This window comes from Nannobrachium achirus (genome assembly GCF_963921795.1).
Source record: "Nannobrachium achirus genome assembly, chromosome: 15".
Classification (NCBI taxonomy): domain Eukaryota; kingdom Metazoa; phylum Chordata; class Actinopteri; order Myctophiformes; family Myctophidae; genus Nannobrachium; species Nannobrachium achirus.
In genome coordinates, this window is record NC_137822.1 from 17,712,745 (window position 1) to 17,728,323 (window position 15,579).

Sequence of the window (15,579 nt, forward strand, 5' to 3'; positions counted from 1 at the left end):
TGTTATTGCATTGAATGTAATACTGTAGCAAATCATCTCCATTCCCTGCTCACCTGGTTCGGTATTGGTGCAAACATCATGAGTCTCTGGGGGTCTCTTGTGAGTGGAGGCAAAGGCATGAAGCTCAGCTGTGGTGGACACCGCCTTGTCCAGCAGTCTTTGACCGGTCAGCATGGAGTCAAAGGACCCTGGAAGAATATTGCCCACTCCAAGTTCCAAAAACCTTTTGGATTACACATTTCTGTATTTGTTTGGCCCTAAAATTGAATCCCAGATGAATATGATACTCACCAAGTGGAATGGCAAAGCCCTGCTCAATGTTAGACTCTACTCCATTGGCAACAGGTTCCTCATTTACAGGTGTATCTGTTGGCTGAAGATGCATGGTTCTAAAATAGCAGCTCTAAAAGTCCACAACGTGTTGTGATGCGATGCGTTGTGAGCTTGTAGATCTGCAATTTTCTCTATAATTCATAGTACATAGGGCTCAAGTGGTGAATATTAGTAAAGGTAACGTGAATTTGGAATGCAGAATTAAGTGACATTGATCTACCTCTTGCATAGGAATGATGGAATGATTTGGTCTGAATGTGACCTCTGCTCTCTCTCCTTTCCTCATCCTTTCCTCTTTCCGCTTCTGCCTAAAAAGCAAAACACAGTGTAAGTGTGTCATGCTGTGAGACAAGATACAAAATATAAACATGGTATGTGATGCATAAACCTCTTGCTGGAGTAGGAGCTGGTGGACCATGCAACATTGTCAGAGTTCTGAATTTCTGGTTGTACACTGAGCAGCCGAAGGCCTGTTTCTCCCGCCTTTTGCCTCCCGATATCTAAGCTAGCCAAGTCCTCCAGAGAGAGGAGATGGGTTGCTTGGACTGGAGGGGTAGCGAGGGGCAGCATCTAATATGGAAAACACAAGTTCATGTTCATGTACATGTTACAGAGGATGATTCAGTGATATCTATCGTTATCTACTTTCCGCCTGGTGTCCACTTTTTCACATTTACAAAACCCTTCGCACATTTTCAGAAAAACTGAAAATATCACATCTACAAGCTCACAGTGTGTCACAATGCAACGCGTTGTGTGCTTGCAGTTCAACAATTCTTTTGAAATAGGGTCTTAATCACATGAACCCTAGCATGCCTAGTCTGGGAATGTCACAATAGGCAAACATTTAGTGAAAATTGGTGAACATTTGCTAAAAAATAGCACTTCTAAATTAGCCTAGTTCCAGACCCTGAATCGCTAGCCACACCCCTTTAATTTTTTTGTTTCGCGATTCAGGGGTCTAGAATCGCTCTCATTGAGGAGGCCTGCCTCGGTTGAAAATCCGATCGGCGAATCAGCGTCGTGAATCAGCGTCTTGTGATCAGCGTGGGTGGGGGTTTCCCAGAACTTGTGTGTTTCCAAGTACACCAGCGCCGCCGCCGTACCGTACCGCGCATCGCGTCGCGGTAAAATGCGGTAAATTGCGGTAAAATGCGATCGTATCGATCTCGCTATGAAACACCAGTAGCAGGCATGTTATGTTGTGTTTGATTACTAGTTCGTAGTGCTCCTATTCTGACTAGAGCCCGACCGATACCATTTTTTCCGACCGATGCCGATATCCGATGTTGGAGAGTGCTAGAGCACCGATACCGATACCGATGTTTTGTAAAAATATTTTTTTATTCATTTAAGATCATTTAATTGACTGCTCGCCCCTCGGATAAATGGTCAGATTATTGCTTTTTTTGTGCTTTTCATGTCAGACTTTGAGTTTGGTCGCAGTTATCAATTTCTATTGCTTGTTGGATAATAATACTCTTTTAATTTGGGGGTTCTGCTGTGTTTTGTCTCGTTTATGAATTAATATGTGTCTTTTATCCACTCTGCTGGATAATTCTGGTATTGCCCACACATAGGCCTATATAACTCAGGGTTTCATGCTCTATCCGCAGACACGTTACAGACAATTTATATATCGGATATCGGTGGAATAATTCACCGATACCGATACCGATTGCTCCAAAACGACCGATATATCGAATTGACCGATATATCGGTCGGGCTCTAATTCTGACTGTTTCTTTGGTTAGCAAGTAGCACTAGCAAGCAACAGGCTAGCCACTAGCCAGCCAGTCATGTGGTGGTCAGTGAACCAATCGCTGAAGACTGCCTCTTTTTGGCAACGCCCATCCCTGCAATCGCCCTGGGGGGAAGCAAGTTCAGACTGAATAATGAAGTGAAACGAAATGTCAATTCAGGCTGAGTGTCAGGCTACTTCTAAATACCAAATCCCACAACACATCACAATGTTTTGCGAGTTATAAGATCTGCCATTTTCGGGGAAGAGATTTGGTGTATAGGGACCAAGTTTAGAACCCAAGAAGGAGTGCAGATGAGCTGGGGAGCTATATACCCATGGGGGAGTGCCTGGGTATATAGAGGTAAGACATAGGGATTAAATTACATTAAATTAAATGGGCCTGCCTACCATTCTGGGTTCAGGATCAATGTGTAGAAGTTGTATACTCGTGGGTTCTCCCATGGGGGCTGGAATGACAGTAGAGGATCTGGATGTAGGTGGTAAAGATGCTTGAGGGACAGCGGGGAAGCGGTGTGGCTCAGGCTGAAAGTGTAACAGACGCAGACCCTGGTTTGGAGGAGGTCTGTGAGCAGGGACAGCAGGGAAGAACTGAGGAGGCTCTGAACCTCTGGCTCTCGACAAGCAGGAATCTGATTTCTGAGCATGAGACTGGGCCGTCCCCAGGGTCGGGTCAGGTAAGTCTAGGTTGAGGTGTCTGTTGTCCTCTTCTCCTTGTTCTGTCTTTTTCAAGCTGACTTGATCATGGTTCCGGTGTGAGGGTCCCATGATTTCTCTCTTCTCAGTGCCTGGGGCCCAGGCCTTTCTGACAGGCCTCTGCGGTGGCAGTAGGGGAGGGTGGGGCTCAAGCCCAGACATGGCCCATGTTTCACCACAAGAGGGTGCTATCAAAGGGGTTCTAGGAATGCTCTGGTTGGATTCCATGGTAGTTAAAAGTCCCTGAGAGGATGGGATCAACCTTCTTCTCCCCCTGCATGGGCTTCCAGGTAGCTCTGCCTGGACTGACAATGGCTGCATATCCTGTAGTAAGAGCAAGAAAAGAAAAACAGACAATTCAATAAAATGGTTAAGATAATTTTTCAGATTCAATTAATTTTGAGTTGAGTGTTTTGTAACAAATAAAATCTTAACTTATTACCCAAATGAACCCTGAATATTTGGCATCTGCAAGTTCACAATGCATTGCAATGAGGCACATAGTGAGCTGGTAGATGTGCCATTTTCTGCAAAGATATTTAGTGTAGAGCAAAAATAGGAGGGGCGTAGGGATAAATCCCTATGGGTCAACAGTCACCTAAAGATAGGGCTTAAGAGTTTAACATTTAAAAGACCAACTTGCCATTACCTGAGAATTCCACACTGGGTTGCCATTGGAGTGTAGATTACTGGTGGCAGAAGACTGGTGTAAATGTGGTCTAACGGCTGACAGCTCTACGGAGCTCTGTGGGGCCAGAGAGTCCACAGACCTGGATACAGGGGCCTGACTAGGCTGAGTGCTCTGACATCCAGACACTGGGACAGCAGTCTGTGTCTGAGGCCTAGCAGAAATGTTGGCATTGGAAGATAAGAAATTTGGTTGCCAGTGGTTGGTGGCACTTGAGGTTTGCATGTTGAGGTTTGATGGGTTCACATCGGACTGGCCCAGAATACTATTCTGCTGAATGAATGGAAAGTTGGTAAAGAAGGCTCCCGCCACCTGCATCAGGCTCATAAAGTTGATCTGTGGCAAATGAAGAGTTGAAGACACAAAACATAGTCAATGTTAGCGAAAAAACAAACAAACAAAAAAAACCTCTCAAATCCTAATGTTTCTATTCTTTCAGCACTTGTTCCTACCTGGACCATTCTGAACAGCTCATCATTCAAAGGCTGTCTCGCAGGCTCTGTCTGTGCCAGTGGGGGCTGACTGGGAGCAGTAGTAACAACAGGGGGAGTGTTAGTGTTAGCTGTGGAGCTCTGTGAATGATGGAGTGAAGGAGCGACTGGAGTGTTGTGAGGCTGAACTTCAGTTGGACTAGGGTCCCGGACAACCGTTTCATCCACACGCTCCACTTCAGGGAGAAGATGGAGTTGAGGAGCTGCTTCTGAGCTTGTCGTTCTGCTGGAACCTCTGAGGAAAAGGACAGAAATACAACCAAATACAACCATGGCTTATGCAACACAAAACAGCTAAATCTGAGATACAAATAATTGTCAATTAAAAAACAAAACTTTGACAACAGCAGTATGATATGATTCCAACTGTGGTTTGCATACTCACTTGAGCCAATGGGCCATTACATAAAAAATAGCTCAAATACGACAGAAATATGTATTTTTATTAACTCACTGAGAAGTCGTGTTGGAAACGTCTTCATCTCTCTGCGAGCTGTGTTCTTCTCCAAGAGTTAAAGCCTAGAAATGAAGAGCAACAGTTAGACCTTTGCATTTCATTTGACAATAACTGTTGCCACTGCAGTATTAACAGGGCCGGAGTGGGACCCAAAATCTGAGAGGGAATCATATACACCCACCCAGGCCACATTTGCTCACCAGGCCACATTTGCTCGAGGGCGTGACGGTGTGCGCGAGCTATATTCCATATAGACTGACAGTCACACGACGGCACTCTTAAACTGAGTCACACAATAACACTATTAAAATGACAGTCACACAACAACACTATTAAAATGACAGTCACACAACAACACTATTAAAATGACAGTCACACAACAACACTATTAAACAACCACCATGCCCCACACAGTCCTACATTCCAGTACTTTTCTGTTCTCTAATCTTTCTCTATCCTCACCATAGTTTGTCCTTCTGTCCTATATTCTGTCCTAACAATGTCCATGAATGAATTGAATACCAATACCTCCGACATAAACACGACTGTAAAAGGACTTATTTGGGGTGTTTTTAGAATGATAACATCCAGACTATCATACCTGAGCTAGCACTGGGCTGTCCTGCTGAAGCCCCAGCACTGGTATATCCACCTTTAGGAAACATGGCCAAAAACTTATTCCATAGTACAATGTCTACATGCTGGCTGGCTGGCTGGCAGAGTAGGCCTAGCCTAGCAGCATCTAGCCTATTAACCATCATGTAAAAATTGTCATTAAAGTAGCAGCAGCACATGACATGATATATTTTATCTAGGCCTATTAACTAGCTGTTATGATTGTTTGGACTGAGTGGTAGGGCCGGAGTGGGACCCAAAATCTGAGAGGGAATCATATACACCCACCCAGGCCACATTTGCTCACCAGGCCAGGGGGATTCGTCCCCCCGTTCCCTACTGTCAATCCGGGCCTGAGTATTAATGTTTACTGACCGGCTCATGTGAGTAGATGTGTCCAGAGGTGTTCCCATTAGAAAGACAGGACGATGCTCTGAACGACTCACTGGCACCACAATCGTCTATGATACACAAACATCTACATGTCATTTTATATTCTCTCCTTAAGGTTTTCTCAAAAAATGACTTTTCGTGTTCAAATATCATACCGTCTTTTTCGATTGTCATGTCGAGGTCATGCAGAGACAGCTGTTGTGAACGTGGTGCTGTAATCTCATATTTGAAGTTCACTTGTTCTTGGTCAGTATGGTGTGATGTCAAGTCTGACGTCCCCCTCTCTGGTCCTTCTGACTCAGATCTGGTACAATAAAACACAAGATCAGATATGTACAGATATGTACACCACGTGGCCATGTATGGCCTACTTGTGCGCCAGCAGAGCATGAGATACTCACAAGGACAGTTCCCCTTCTTGTTGTGGGTCTTGATCAGGAACATCAACCGGTGTGTTTGCTGATCCAGGGTAGCCTGTATCCACACTGCTCTCTCTCTCAAGATTCCAGCCCTCCTCGTGTTGTTGGACTGAGGCCACAGTCCCTTCTTGTCTTTCTGTAACATGAACCCGTTGCTCTGTCCTGGGCAGTCCATCGGTGTACCTGCGCTCCATCAAGCTAAGGGCTGTGAGGACAGCCGGTGCTGAGGCTTTGACCCGGATCATTACTCCTTTTTCATCCCCTGGCCTCTTCTGGTTCTCCGTCTTCCTGCTGGGGTGTCCTTGTAGCAGCCTCCGGTCAGCCCAGCGGGCCATCCACTCCAGCAGCCTGCTCAGCTCAGGGAACCGAGCCTCCAGTTTTGGGTCAAGGCCCTGTTGTAGTTCCACTTGTGCTTCCACGCAAACCAGGGAGTCGAGCAGCAAGCGCTCCGTCAGCTGTTCTGGTGGAACAGTGCCGGGCTCAAAGTACAGGTGACCTCCCTTGCTGCTCGGATCCGTGGCTCTGCTGGCCTGCTGTCGGAGCCCAAATAAACCCTGTTGTTTTCCAGCTCGCAGGCCAGGGAGGGACGTAACAGAGAGGTTGGATGTGGACATGGGGGCTTCGCTCCTCACGGTGGAAGGCGCTGGCTCAGGAGTGGAACTTTCGTTGTTTGACTTATAGCAGTGCCCAGCCCTGAAAACTGCAGCATTGCTGTCACCATGTCCCCTTGGATGGTCCCCATGTCCCCTTGGATTGCGCCCATCCCGCTGACGCCGATGAAGAGTGGTGAGCACATCAAAGGTGAAGGAATGCAGCTCTCTGTCCCTTAGCTGGGAGCAGAAGCCATTCAGTAGAGGAGGCTCATTGCCTGAGTCTGCTCCCTCTGCATCATCCTTCTCCAGGACATAGCTGAGGAAGAGCTCCAGGTATCGCAGGTATTCCTGATCCTCCAGCTCAAACTCCCACGTACCAACCACAGGCAGGGACAGCTGCTCCGCCTTAGGCTGCCCTTCGGATCCCTCACATGGGGTCATGCAACTCTCACTCTCCTCCTGGATCACCTTCTGCCTCTTGACCGCATTTCTCTGCCCGTCTGCTTTGCCTTTTACTTTTACTCTCTTGTCCCTGAAATGGACAAACACAATAAGATCTGAGCCTCCCCAAAATACACCTTGAAATTAAAATGAAGCCAGCTGAGCTTTTATAATAAAGTTTTCATATTTTGGTGCAGTTGTAAATAGTGCATGCTATTATATTTACATAATCATTTAAATGCTTTACAATAATTAAATGTGATTAATTGCTGTTGATCGATGAATAGTTTCACGCCAAAGAAGGCCTAATATTATAGCTTGGTTACTAGGGGTGCAGGAAAATATCAATTCGAATTTGAATCGTGTTTCTAACATGGTAAGATTCAGAATCGATTCTCATTTTCCAAAAATCTATTTCTTTATTAGATAATATTCATTAGATATTATGATTTCCATGATTTATTATTTTATGATTTTTATTATGATTCTTTTTATTACGATAATTTATTAGATATGATGTTGTGTTTGTACAAGTTAAAAGAATGTGTGCAAGCATGAATAAATCAGACATGTTGTCTTGGATTTACCTTGTGTGTTTACATTATTGCAATAAGTTGATAAAACCTTTACAATTATAAAAGCTACGTAAATGTACTCTGCTTTCATGCCAGCAGACTGGAGTAGATCCTGATATATGAATTGAATAGAGAATCGTTTTGAATAGAGAATTGTTTTGAATAGAGAATTGTTTTGAATCGAGAATCGTTTTTAAATCGGAAAATAATCGTTTCTGAATTCGAATCGTTTGATTTGAAAGAATCTGAAAAAGAATCGTGAATCGTGACCCCAAGAATCGATTCTGAATCGAATTGTGGGATACCCAAAGATTCGCAGCCCTATTGGTTACCTGGCCACGGGTCTGCTGGGCAGGTCAGGAGAGAGAGCCTCTGATGTAGCCGTGTCACCATCACTGTACACCAAGGGGTGACCAGCATCAGTCAGGGTGCCGCTACTCAGACTGGCCCCTAGAGGGAGCCGTCCTAACATGGCTGTCCCCACACCTCCTCCCTTGTCTTCCTCCTCTCTCTCCCACAGGCAAAGTTCAAGAGGTGCCAGGTGTCTTTTTAAACGCTTTAAGTGCTTCCTCCTCTGTCTGAGTTTGTCTTGAATGACAATCATCATCATCTCACCCGCCTCCTCCTTTTCCGCTACTGTAAGAAGACAGAGAATGCATTAGGGCTGCAACTATCGATTCTTTCAATTATTCATCACTGTTCAATGGATTACTTTTTCGAGAAGCTTTTTTTTCCTTTTTTTAATTGTAAACATTGTTGCACAAAAATAGCGAAGATTTATACAATATTTTTGCATGCAACCAGAGAGTAGGGATAAAAATCAGAGCATGGTGCGCTCTGAATGATAATAAAGTGAAGGCACTGTGCTTCGGAGCAAACTATTTGTGAAGAGAAGTAGCAGTACCTGGGACAGTGCATTGCCTCAGTCTCTGCAGAAGTGAGTTATACTTCTCTCTCAGAGGCACTCTGACAGACTCCTCCTCTTCTGGGAAGGCAAGCACCAGGCTCTCTGCCACCTAGGATGAACCAGAAAATAGCCCTCTTTCAAAGCCACTCTGTTCCAAACAACAAAACAAACTTGCCATTGCATGTTTTGTAAGCAAACACACTAAATCAGGGTTCCCCAATTAGTTTTCTCTACGGGCCGAATTGTGTCTAGGGTACCAAGCTGAGGGCCACAGCATTGCAGGGGGTGACGGCAGCGTTCCCGCTACTCCAGTGACAGTTTAGATATCGTCGTTGTCGGGTGAAAATCTTGTATGTCCAAAACCGTTAGCTTTGCATTTATCATTTTAAAAATTCTTTAAACTAGTGAAAACAGCCGATCTACAAGCACACAACGCCTCGTTGTGACAGCCTTGTATGATTTGGGAAAGAGCGTACAAATTTGGAGATACGAGATTTCCACCTGACAATGACGATATACTAGTGTTGTTGCTGCTCTTATACCACCGTTATTACTGGGGTTGGTGTGGGCCAGACAGTAGCCCCCCGCGGGCCGCCTATTGGGGAACCCTGCACTAAATAGTCATTTCACCATGGAGACGGGAGGTAGCTCTGTGACGAGGCTGAGCAGCATGTCCTGGAGTATCTCCTCAGCGTTGAGGAAGCGAGAGAAGGGAATGAAACGGCGGGCCCAGCGCAGAGCCTCTTCACAGGAAGGTCTCCCCTCAGAATCACCAGAGACCTGGGGAACAATCACAGTTATCTAGGGGGTTTAAAGACTATTCTGCACAACTTACTACACTTATGGTACTAGCCTAGGTATACCTGCATATCTGTGTGATGATGTCTTATGGCCTGGTACTTCCTGCAAGAACTAGACAGCTGATCCCTGACATGAAGCATCCAGCACAGGCCACATAGCTCTCTGAAACAAACTGGGGAAGGAAACACAAAAAGCTAAACGTGCATCTTTGCTTATCGAATCGGAATCGTTTCGAATGCTGTTTCAAATGTTTTATGTAAATTGTTAGTGGACGAAGCAGGCTAAACAATTTCGGTAATCTCTGTACTTAAACTCTGCATAGCTTTTAGAGCACTTGGAAAGTTTTTTAAGAGGTTTGGTTGACTTAGAAGTTAGAACATATTGAATCTGAATAATTTGCCTACTCTGATCTGATTCCGAAATGTAATCAGCTCAAACACTACTCTCACGTAAACGATATGTCTGAGTGGTGACATACAATGAATGGGCTCAAACTGGGAGGAAACATTTCTGAAATTGTAAAAGACTTTCAAAGACTTTACAATGGTCCTTCAAATTGGGAACATATCAGGATACAGGATTGATTTTCAAAGTAGTGGGTGTTAATTTGTTAGCACAGATTTTCTCCACCCTTAAAAACCCCAACATTGAATTTAGATTTCTCCAGATGTAAAAGTAGGTAGATATAATAGAACCCACGCTGAGAGCCAGTGCCATAGATAGATAGCTTCTTACTAATAGTTTGAATAGTGACAGGATCCAGTTGGACGTCTCTTTTGGATCCCTGCCTGAAGAATCCACTGCGGTTGATGAACTTCATTAGGCCATCTGGGAAAGGCTCCTCTTCCTCGGTAGCAGTGGGATAGGAGTATTTCTGCTTGATCTGTAAACAAACCAAGGTGACTGTAGCCATTGAGAAGAGATAGGGTTTTCATACGATAGTGTAAACGAAACATTAAATACAGAAATACATGATCAGATACATGATGATACATGTCAGTGTAAAATAACACTCAGTATTTTACAGAGCAAGAGCCCAAAAACTACCAGAACAGAGCGGACCATAAAAACAATTACCTCCTCTCAGTGATTATGGGGATAACAGCAGCTTTACAATAGTCAATATCATTTCTTCTCTCAAGGATTGCTTTCTCTCTACACTTGCACACAACAAACAAGTCTCTTTTTGTATGTACCTTGTGCAGTAGATGTCTGGCGCGTCGTAGATTTCTGATGTACCACTGGGCTGCAGGACGACAGCAACGGGCAGATCTCAGAAGCAAAAGTAATCTCCGAAGCACTGCGGACAACTTGTGACGGGTCGCAACTTCTGCAAGCTCTCCTAATGTCCCAACAGGGTCCTAAAAATGAAACAAACACACGCATAGATTTCACGTTACGTCTGATTTAAGGACTTTAAGGACAATAACAGCATTATTTTGTTATTTTGATTTGTTTTGCTTGACCACATATTATTGCTTTTCTGTAGCATGTTGTTTAGACATAATATGCTAGGTGTGATCTTCACCTGATATCCTAGTTTCTTTGAAGCGCTACATACAGTTCTCTTTGACCTCTACACGTCATTTGTTGACTAGGGTTTGTGACTTTTACTGTGATTTTGCACGTGTAAGTCGCTCCGGGTAGGAGTGTCTGCAAATATGACTGCATTGTAGCTGACCCTTCTGGTGAGTGTACCTGTGTATTGGGAGCAGGCTGGGGACAGTAGAGAGGCGGTGCAGGTAGGTAAAGTCCACTGGGCACTAGAGCAGGCAAGCTGGAGGCCAGGTCTTTAGCAGATTCCAACAAGGCAGTCAGGGGTTCAGACATAACATCTGCTCCAGCCATAACTGAAGCCTTCAGAATCTCCTGCACCGAAACCTGTAATAATTCCCAATCTTCTCCCTCCAAGGAGTCTAGTGGTAAGTATAAAAACAAGACATACAAAAAAGGTTGAAATAATAGGAATTTATGTGTTATGCACTGCAAAATATTGTGCTTGATATTACCATGACTGACAAACCTGTGAAGCTCTTGCAGTCATTACTATCTTCTTTAGGTTCGAGTGGGCCAGTTTTTCTACCAAGCAGGGACTCTAGCTGGGCTTGGAAGATGCACCCTGGTTCTAAGACGGTTGTAAGATGGAGTTCTCGCAGTCTATGTCTGTAACAAGAGGCACACAGAAACCATAAACACGTTGTACATGTTCATGCTTTTCAGATCAGGTCAATGCAGTCAGAGAGACAGGAAACCAAGGACAGAGAAAGAGTGTTAAATTCAAACCCATGTCCTCATGCTCACAAGGAGCATGCTGTCTCTGTTGGGCACTAACCTTTATCTCCATATTTCATGTTTTAGGTTTTAAATGAATTATCTATTTTATACATTTAGAATATTTTATACACAAAAGTAGTGAAAAAAGTAAATCTCTAAGCCGACAATGTGACAACGTAATGCCAAAATAGGGACGCCATGTTGAAAGTGGTTACGTCTGCCGGTAGGTTTTATAAATATTTAAGAAATGAAAAGTATCAATAAGAGGCTTGTGATAATAACTCAGATCCATTTGAACTATTACAATCTAGGCATTTAGGAGACGCTGCAGATCGGAATAAGCAGAGAATGAATGAACTCTAGTGAATAGACAACAAGGTACACTGGAACCCTGGTTCTTTTCTTTCCATTTCCTGAAGTTGTAAGTAATGGTTTTGAACATAAGTAAACCATGCAGAGCCATGAGGCCCATAGGGCAGGGGGCTATCTCCTGTTTCTTTTTAAGTAACGCTTTTGGACATACAAGGTATAATAACACCCACTGACCGAGTGAAGTTGTAGTGCTCAGTGCTGTAGCGGGTATAGGCCAGGCCAAGAGATGCTGCAGTCTTCCAGTCCCCAAGAACATGAGCCAGCCACACAGCCTCAGGCAGAAGTCCACCCAGTAGCAGGAGGTCCAGGGCATACTCTACTGTCCACACTGCTGATAGCTGCTGCCCACGCACTGCCCCTGACACCTTCTCCTGACACAGGGGCACCAGGCGACCAACTCCCACCGCTGGGACAAGATAAACACCTTACCAACCAGTGCAACGGTCATTGCATGAATCGATTTCATTGATTATAATTTATAAATATGTTTTTTTTTTATAAAAATATTGGATTTTAGGGGGGGAAATAAGCAACATTTACAAAAAAACTAAAAACTGAAAATGGCAGATTTACAAGCTCACAATGATTTGTGAGCTTGTAGATAGGCTATTTTCTGTATTTTTGCACGACACGGTTATACGACAAAGAATAACATTTGTTAAGTGGTTAATCAGACTGCTTAAAAAATCGAAATAAATATGTTAGAATAATTTCATATCGATTCGTTGATATATAGAAAATAAAAACACATCAGTAACATAGGCTGTACTTGGATGGTCGGGTGTCAATGACGGTGGAGTAGGGACGGTGGGAAGGGGATGGGACTTTCAGAGATACTACTTAGGATCATGACTTGTATGTTTTCTATTGTTTGTATGTATATGTATTATTTATTTATGTTAACTGTTTCATTGTGTGTTTTTGTAAATGTATATCATTTGATTTTGTGTGGAAAAAATTAGAAAAAAGAGCATGCATTGTTGCATTTATCTCTGACTTAATGTAATTTGCTTGAATAAAAAACATTTGAAACCAACTAGAAAATAAAAACAATTCAAAAACACATTTACTTCTCGATTATTCGATTAATAAGACAAGTAATGGCAAAAAGAATAATCGACAGTTACATCCCTAGTCACCAGACACATAGGAGACACACAGGCAGTGATGTCATTACGTTGCGCATCCCGCATCAAAAACTCATTCAAGTCGCCCAGGGACTCATTCATGTCATGGTCCTGGGGTCCCGGGGATGCGCCTCCATTGGAGTCCATGTTAAAATAATTTACTTCTTCTACTTAAGTTGCTATATTAGTTTAGATAGTTTAATTCGTTTTTTTTAATGTATTGTGTAAGATAAACACTGTAAAGATTTATTATCAGTTAAACCTGGAACAGCTAAAAACTATTTTCACTAGTGGTTCTCAAAGTGGGGTCCTGGGTCCTTGAGGGAGTTCCAGGGGGTCCCCAGATAAATGATAGTTAGGAACCAAATAGAACTTTATGGGTGTGTAACTCGGTGAACAAATGGAACCAAATGGACCTGTTCCATTTGTACTCTAGTATTTTAACATTTAATATAAATTGGGGTCCCAGTGATATAAATATAATTAAATGGGTGTCTGTAGCCTAGTGTATTTAGAAATCCTAGTTCTAAGTTCAAACATTAGCCAAATTGTAAAATAAATATAAGAAATAGGCAAACATTTTGAAAATAGCCGATCTACAAGCTCACAGCGCTCGAAAACATTGTATTGAGGACTCATAAAACTTTTCTGGGACCCATTTGAATGACCACCTGTGGGTCCCGGGACCCATTACATTGAAAACCTAGTAACATCACTGCACAGGTAATATATTATAAGCATTAGCAAAAGATGAGTGTGAGTGAGCATCACCATGTGGCACGTGTAGAGGGGGCAGGACATCTACACTGTGTGGAGGCAGGATGTAGAGGGGTTGGTTGGTAAAGTAAGAGGCCATGAACCTCCCCAGAGTTTGAACCACTGCATACGCTGCCTCACTGTGGATTTCCTTTGGTATCCAGAAGCCAGGAGGAGTGTCTGCCACGGGATGCAAAGACAGAGCACATAAATAAAACGTATCACACTCAACGCATCACATCACAATAATCTATTTTATAGAATATGTAGCGATAACCAAATTAACTGAGAAACAAAGTAGATAAAAAGCTTATATTGATATATTTCTGAAAATTGCTTTATGACATTCATTATAGTGTTGTTGTTTTAGATTTTTATTTTTATTTTATTTTCCTTTTGTTAAATATGGCGGTGGATGCAAGCTTTAAAGCGTCAATCTGTTAGCCTAGGATTTCAACCCGGCTCTCCTGCACGAATGACCACATTTCTTCCAAGGGGAATTGGAAAAGCCTTGCTTGGGCATGGGAAATATTGTGCATACAGTATTAACTTCAGCCAGTACTGCTTATCAACCAGTATGTATACTGCCCGACACCAGGCCAGGGTTAAAATTTCTCAGTAGAGGGTGTCCACCTCCAACCACTGCAGATGTACAAGTTAAATTGCATTCACATACCCTATAATACAGATTGGTTAAAATGAAGTTTTATGTATTCAAACAAGTTCTGTATTGCAGCTTTGAATAAGAATTACAGCTAAGTATTGTTGAGCCGAGGCAAGCAGACCTGATGCAGAGGTAATGTAGTCCTGGTTCTGATGTCCATCGCTGTACAGTATCAGGCGGGCCATGTGGTCACCTAGCGCCTGGGCTTCTCTCAGCCGGTACTGGAACAACAGCCCATAGAGAAGGGCCAGGCACAGCCGTGTCTCTTTGAATGCCCTGCGATTACAATCTGACAAAGAGAACCCATGATTCATACTCCATTCTACTCTGTAAGTGAACAACGAGTGCAAATTCATGAATAACCTATGAAAACATGTTTCTCACTTCTTTTTGTATCCGTTAATATTTCTGACCTCCACGCATCGGTACTCTGTGAGTAGAAGCCAAACAGGAAGTGTTTTTCTCCTGGGTGGGGGAGACAAGATATGAAGTCAACTGGTTTTGAGCAATTACAGATATGCAGACAACCAACAACACACGTAATCGTAGGTGCTTTAGTTTAGAACACTGGTTATCACACTTTTTTGGTTGCAGTACCCCCTTCTACTGATTTCTGAAACCAAGTACTCCCTTCCCCTGACTACAGCATTTTGCTTATAAAATGTCCAGTTCCAATGCCAATATGTTCAAAATAAAACAGAATAATAGCAAATAAACATTGCTTTCAATAACAGTTGTAGTTGAACATTTGGTTTAACAATTTACAGATGAGGAGGTTCACACAAAGACAGTAACATAAGCAGTAAAATACGGTACATATTCCCATGTTCTCCTATAGTGGGATCCTAGGGTTCCTTGAGGGGGTTCTAAATGGACCTTACAGTCTGTACGGTCCATTTGGTTCCATGTTTACACTCTTATTATCGGGGTCCTTGAAATTAATAGGTTTGGGAACCACTGCTTTAGGCAGGTTGTACACTTGTATCACACCTGGATAACTCAGCAGGGCAGGCCCCTCATCAAGCCTCTCTCCTGTACTCTGAATGGCTGTCTGAATTTGTCCCAGGATCATAGACACCCGGTCCTCTTCCTCGTCCCAGCCATCGCAACCTCTGACTCCTTTAAGCTCCTCCATGTACTGATTGGTAGCCCTGTAAAGCCACTGCCACACTCCCAACAATCTATGCAAAAAAAGAGTCACCACATATAAGAAAC

At 43.3% G+C, this 15,579-nt stretch overlaps 1 protein-coding gene across 1 annotated transcript in view; it reads right to left on the bottom strand.

Annotated features, from left to right (window-relative positions):
• Window positions 1-15,579, bottom strand: part of cplane1 (ciliogenesis and planar polarity effector 1) — a 36,410-nt gene that overhangs the window by 8,997 nt on the left and 11,834 nt on the right. Inside the window, exons 13-36 of the mRNA XM_080743438.1 lie at window positions 15,355-15,545; window positions 14,749-14,829; window positions 14,486-14,653; window positions 13,716-13,880; window positions 11,992-12,223; window positions 11,195-11,334; window positions 10,870-11,087; window positions 10,368-10,532; window positions 9,907-10,054; window positions 9,234-9,343; window positions 9,001-9,150; window positions 8,368-8,479; window positions 7,796-8,099; window positions 5,837-6,979; window positions 5,591-5,739; window positions 5,418-5,503; window positions 4,425-4,489; window positions 3,932-4,205; window positions 3,441-3,815; window positions 2,486-3,115; window positions 722-903; window positions 554-641; window positions 292-373; window positions 54-188 (exon numbers count right to left, since the gene is read on the bottom strand). Of these exons, the coding sequence (XP_080599564.1) occupies window positions 54-188; window positions 292-373; window positions 554-641; window positions 722-903; window positions 2,486-3,115; window positions 3,441-3,815; window positions 3,932-4,205; window positions 4,425-4,489; window positions 5,418-5,503; window positions 5,591-5,739; window positions 5,837-6,979; window positions 7,796-8,099; window positions 8,368-8,479; window positions 9,001-9,150; window positions 9,234-9,343; window positions 9,907-10,054; window positions 10,368-10,532; window positions 10,870-11,087; window positions 11,195-11,334; window positions 11,992-12,223; window positions 13,716-13,880; window positions 14,486-14,653; window positions 14,749-14,829; window positions 15,355-15,545 (5,393 nt within the window). The remainder of the gene's footprint in view (window positions 1-53; window positions 189-291; window positions 374-553; window positions 642-721; window positions 904-2,485; window positions 3,116-3,440; window positions 3,816-3,931; window positions 4,206-4,424; window positions 4,490-5,417; window positions 5,504-5,590; window positions 5,740-5,836; window positions 6,980-7,795; window positions 8,100-8,367; window positions 8,480-9,000; window positions 9,151-9,233; window positions 9,344-9,906; window positions 10,055-10,367; window positions 10,533-10,869; window positions 11,088-11,194; window positions 11,335-11,991; window positions 12,224-13,715; window positions 13,881-14,485; window positions 14,654-14,748; window positions 14,830-15,354; window positions 15,546-15,579) is intronic.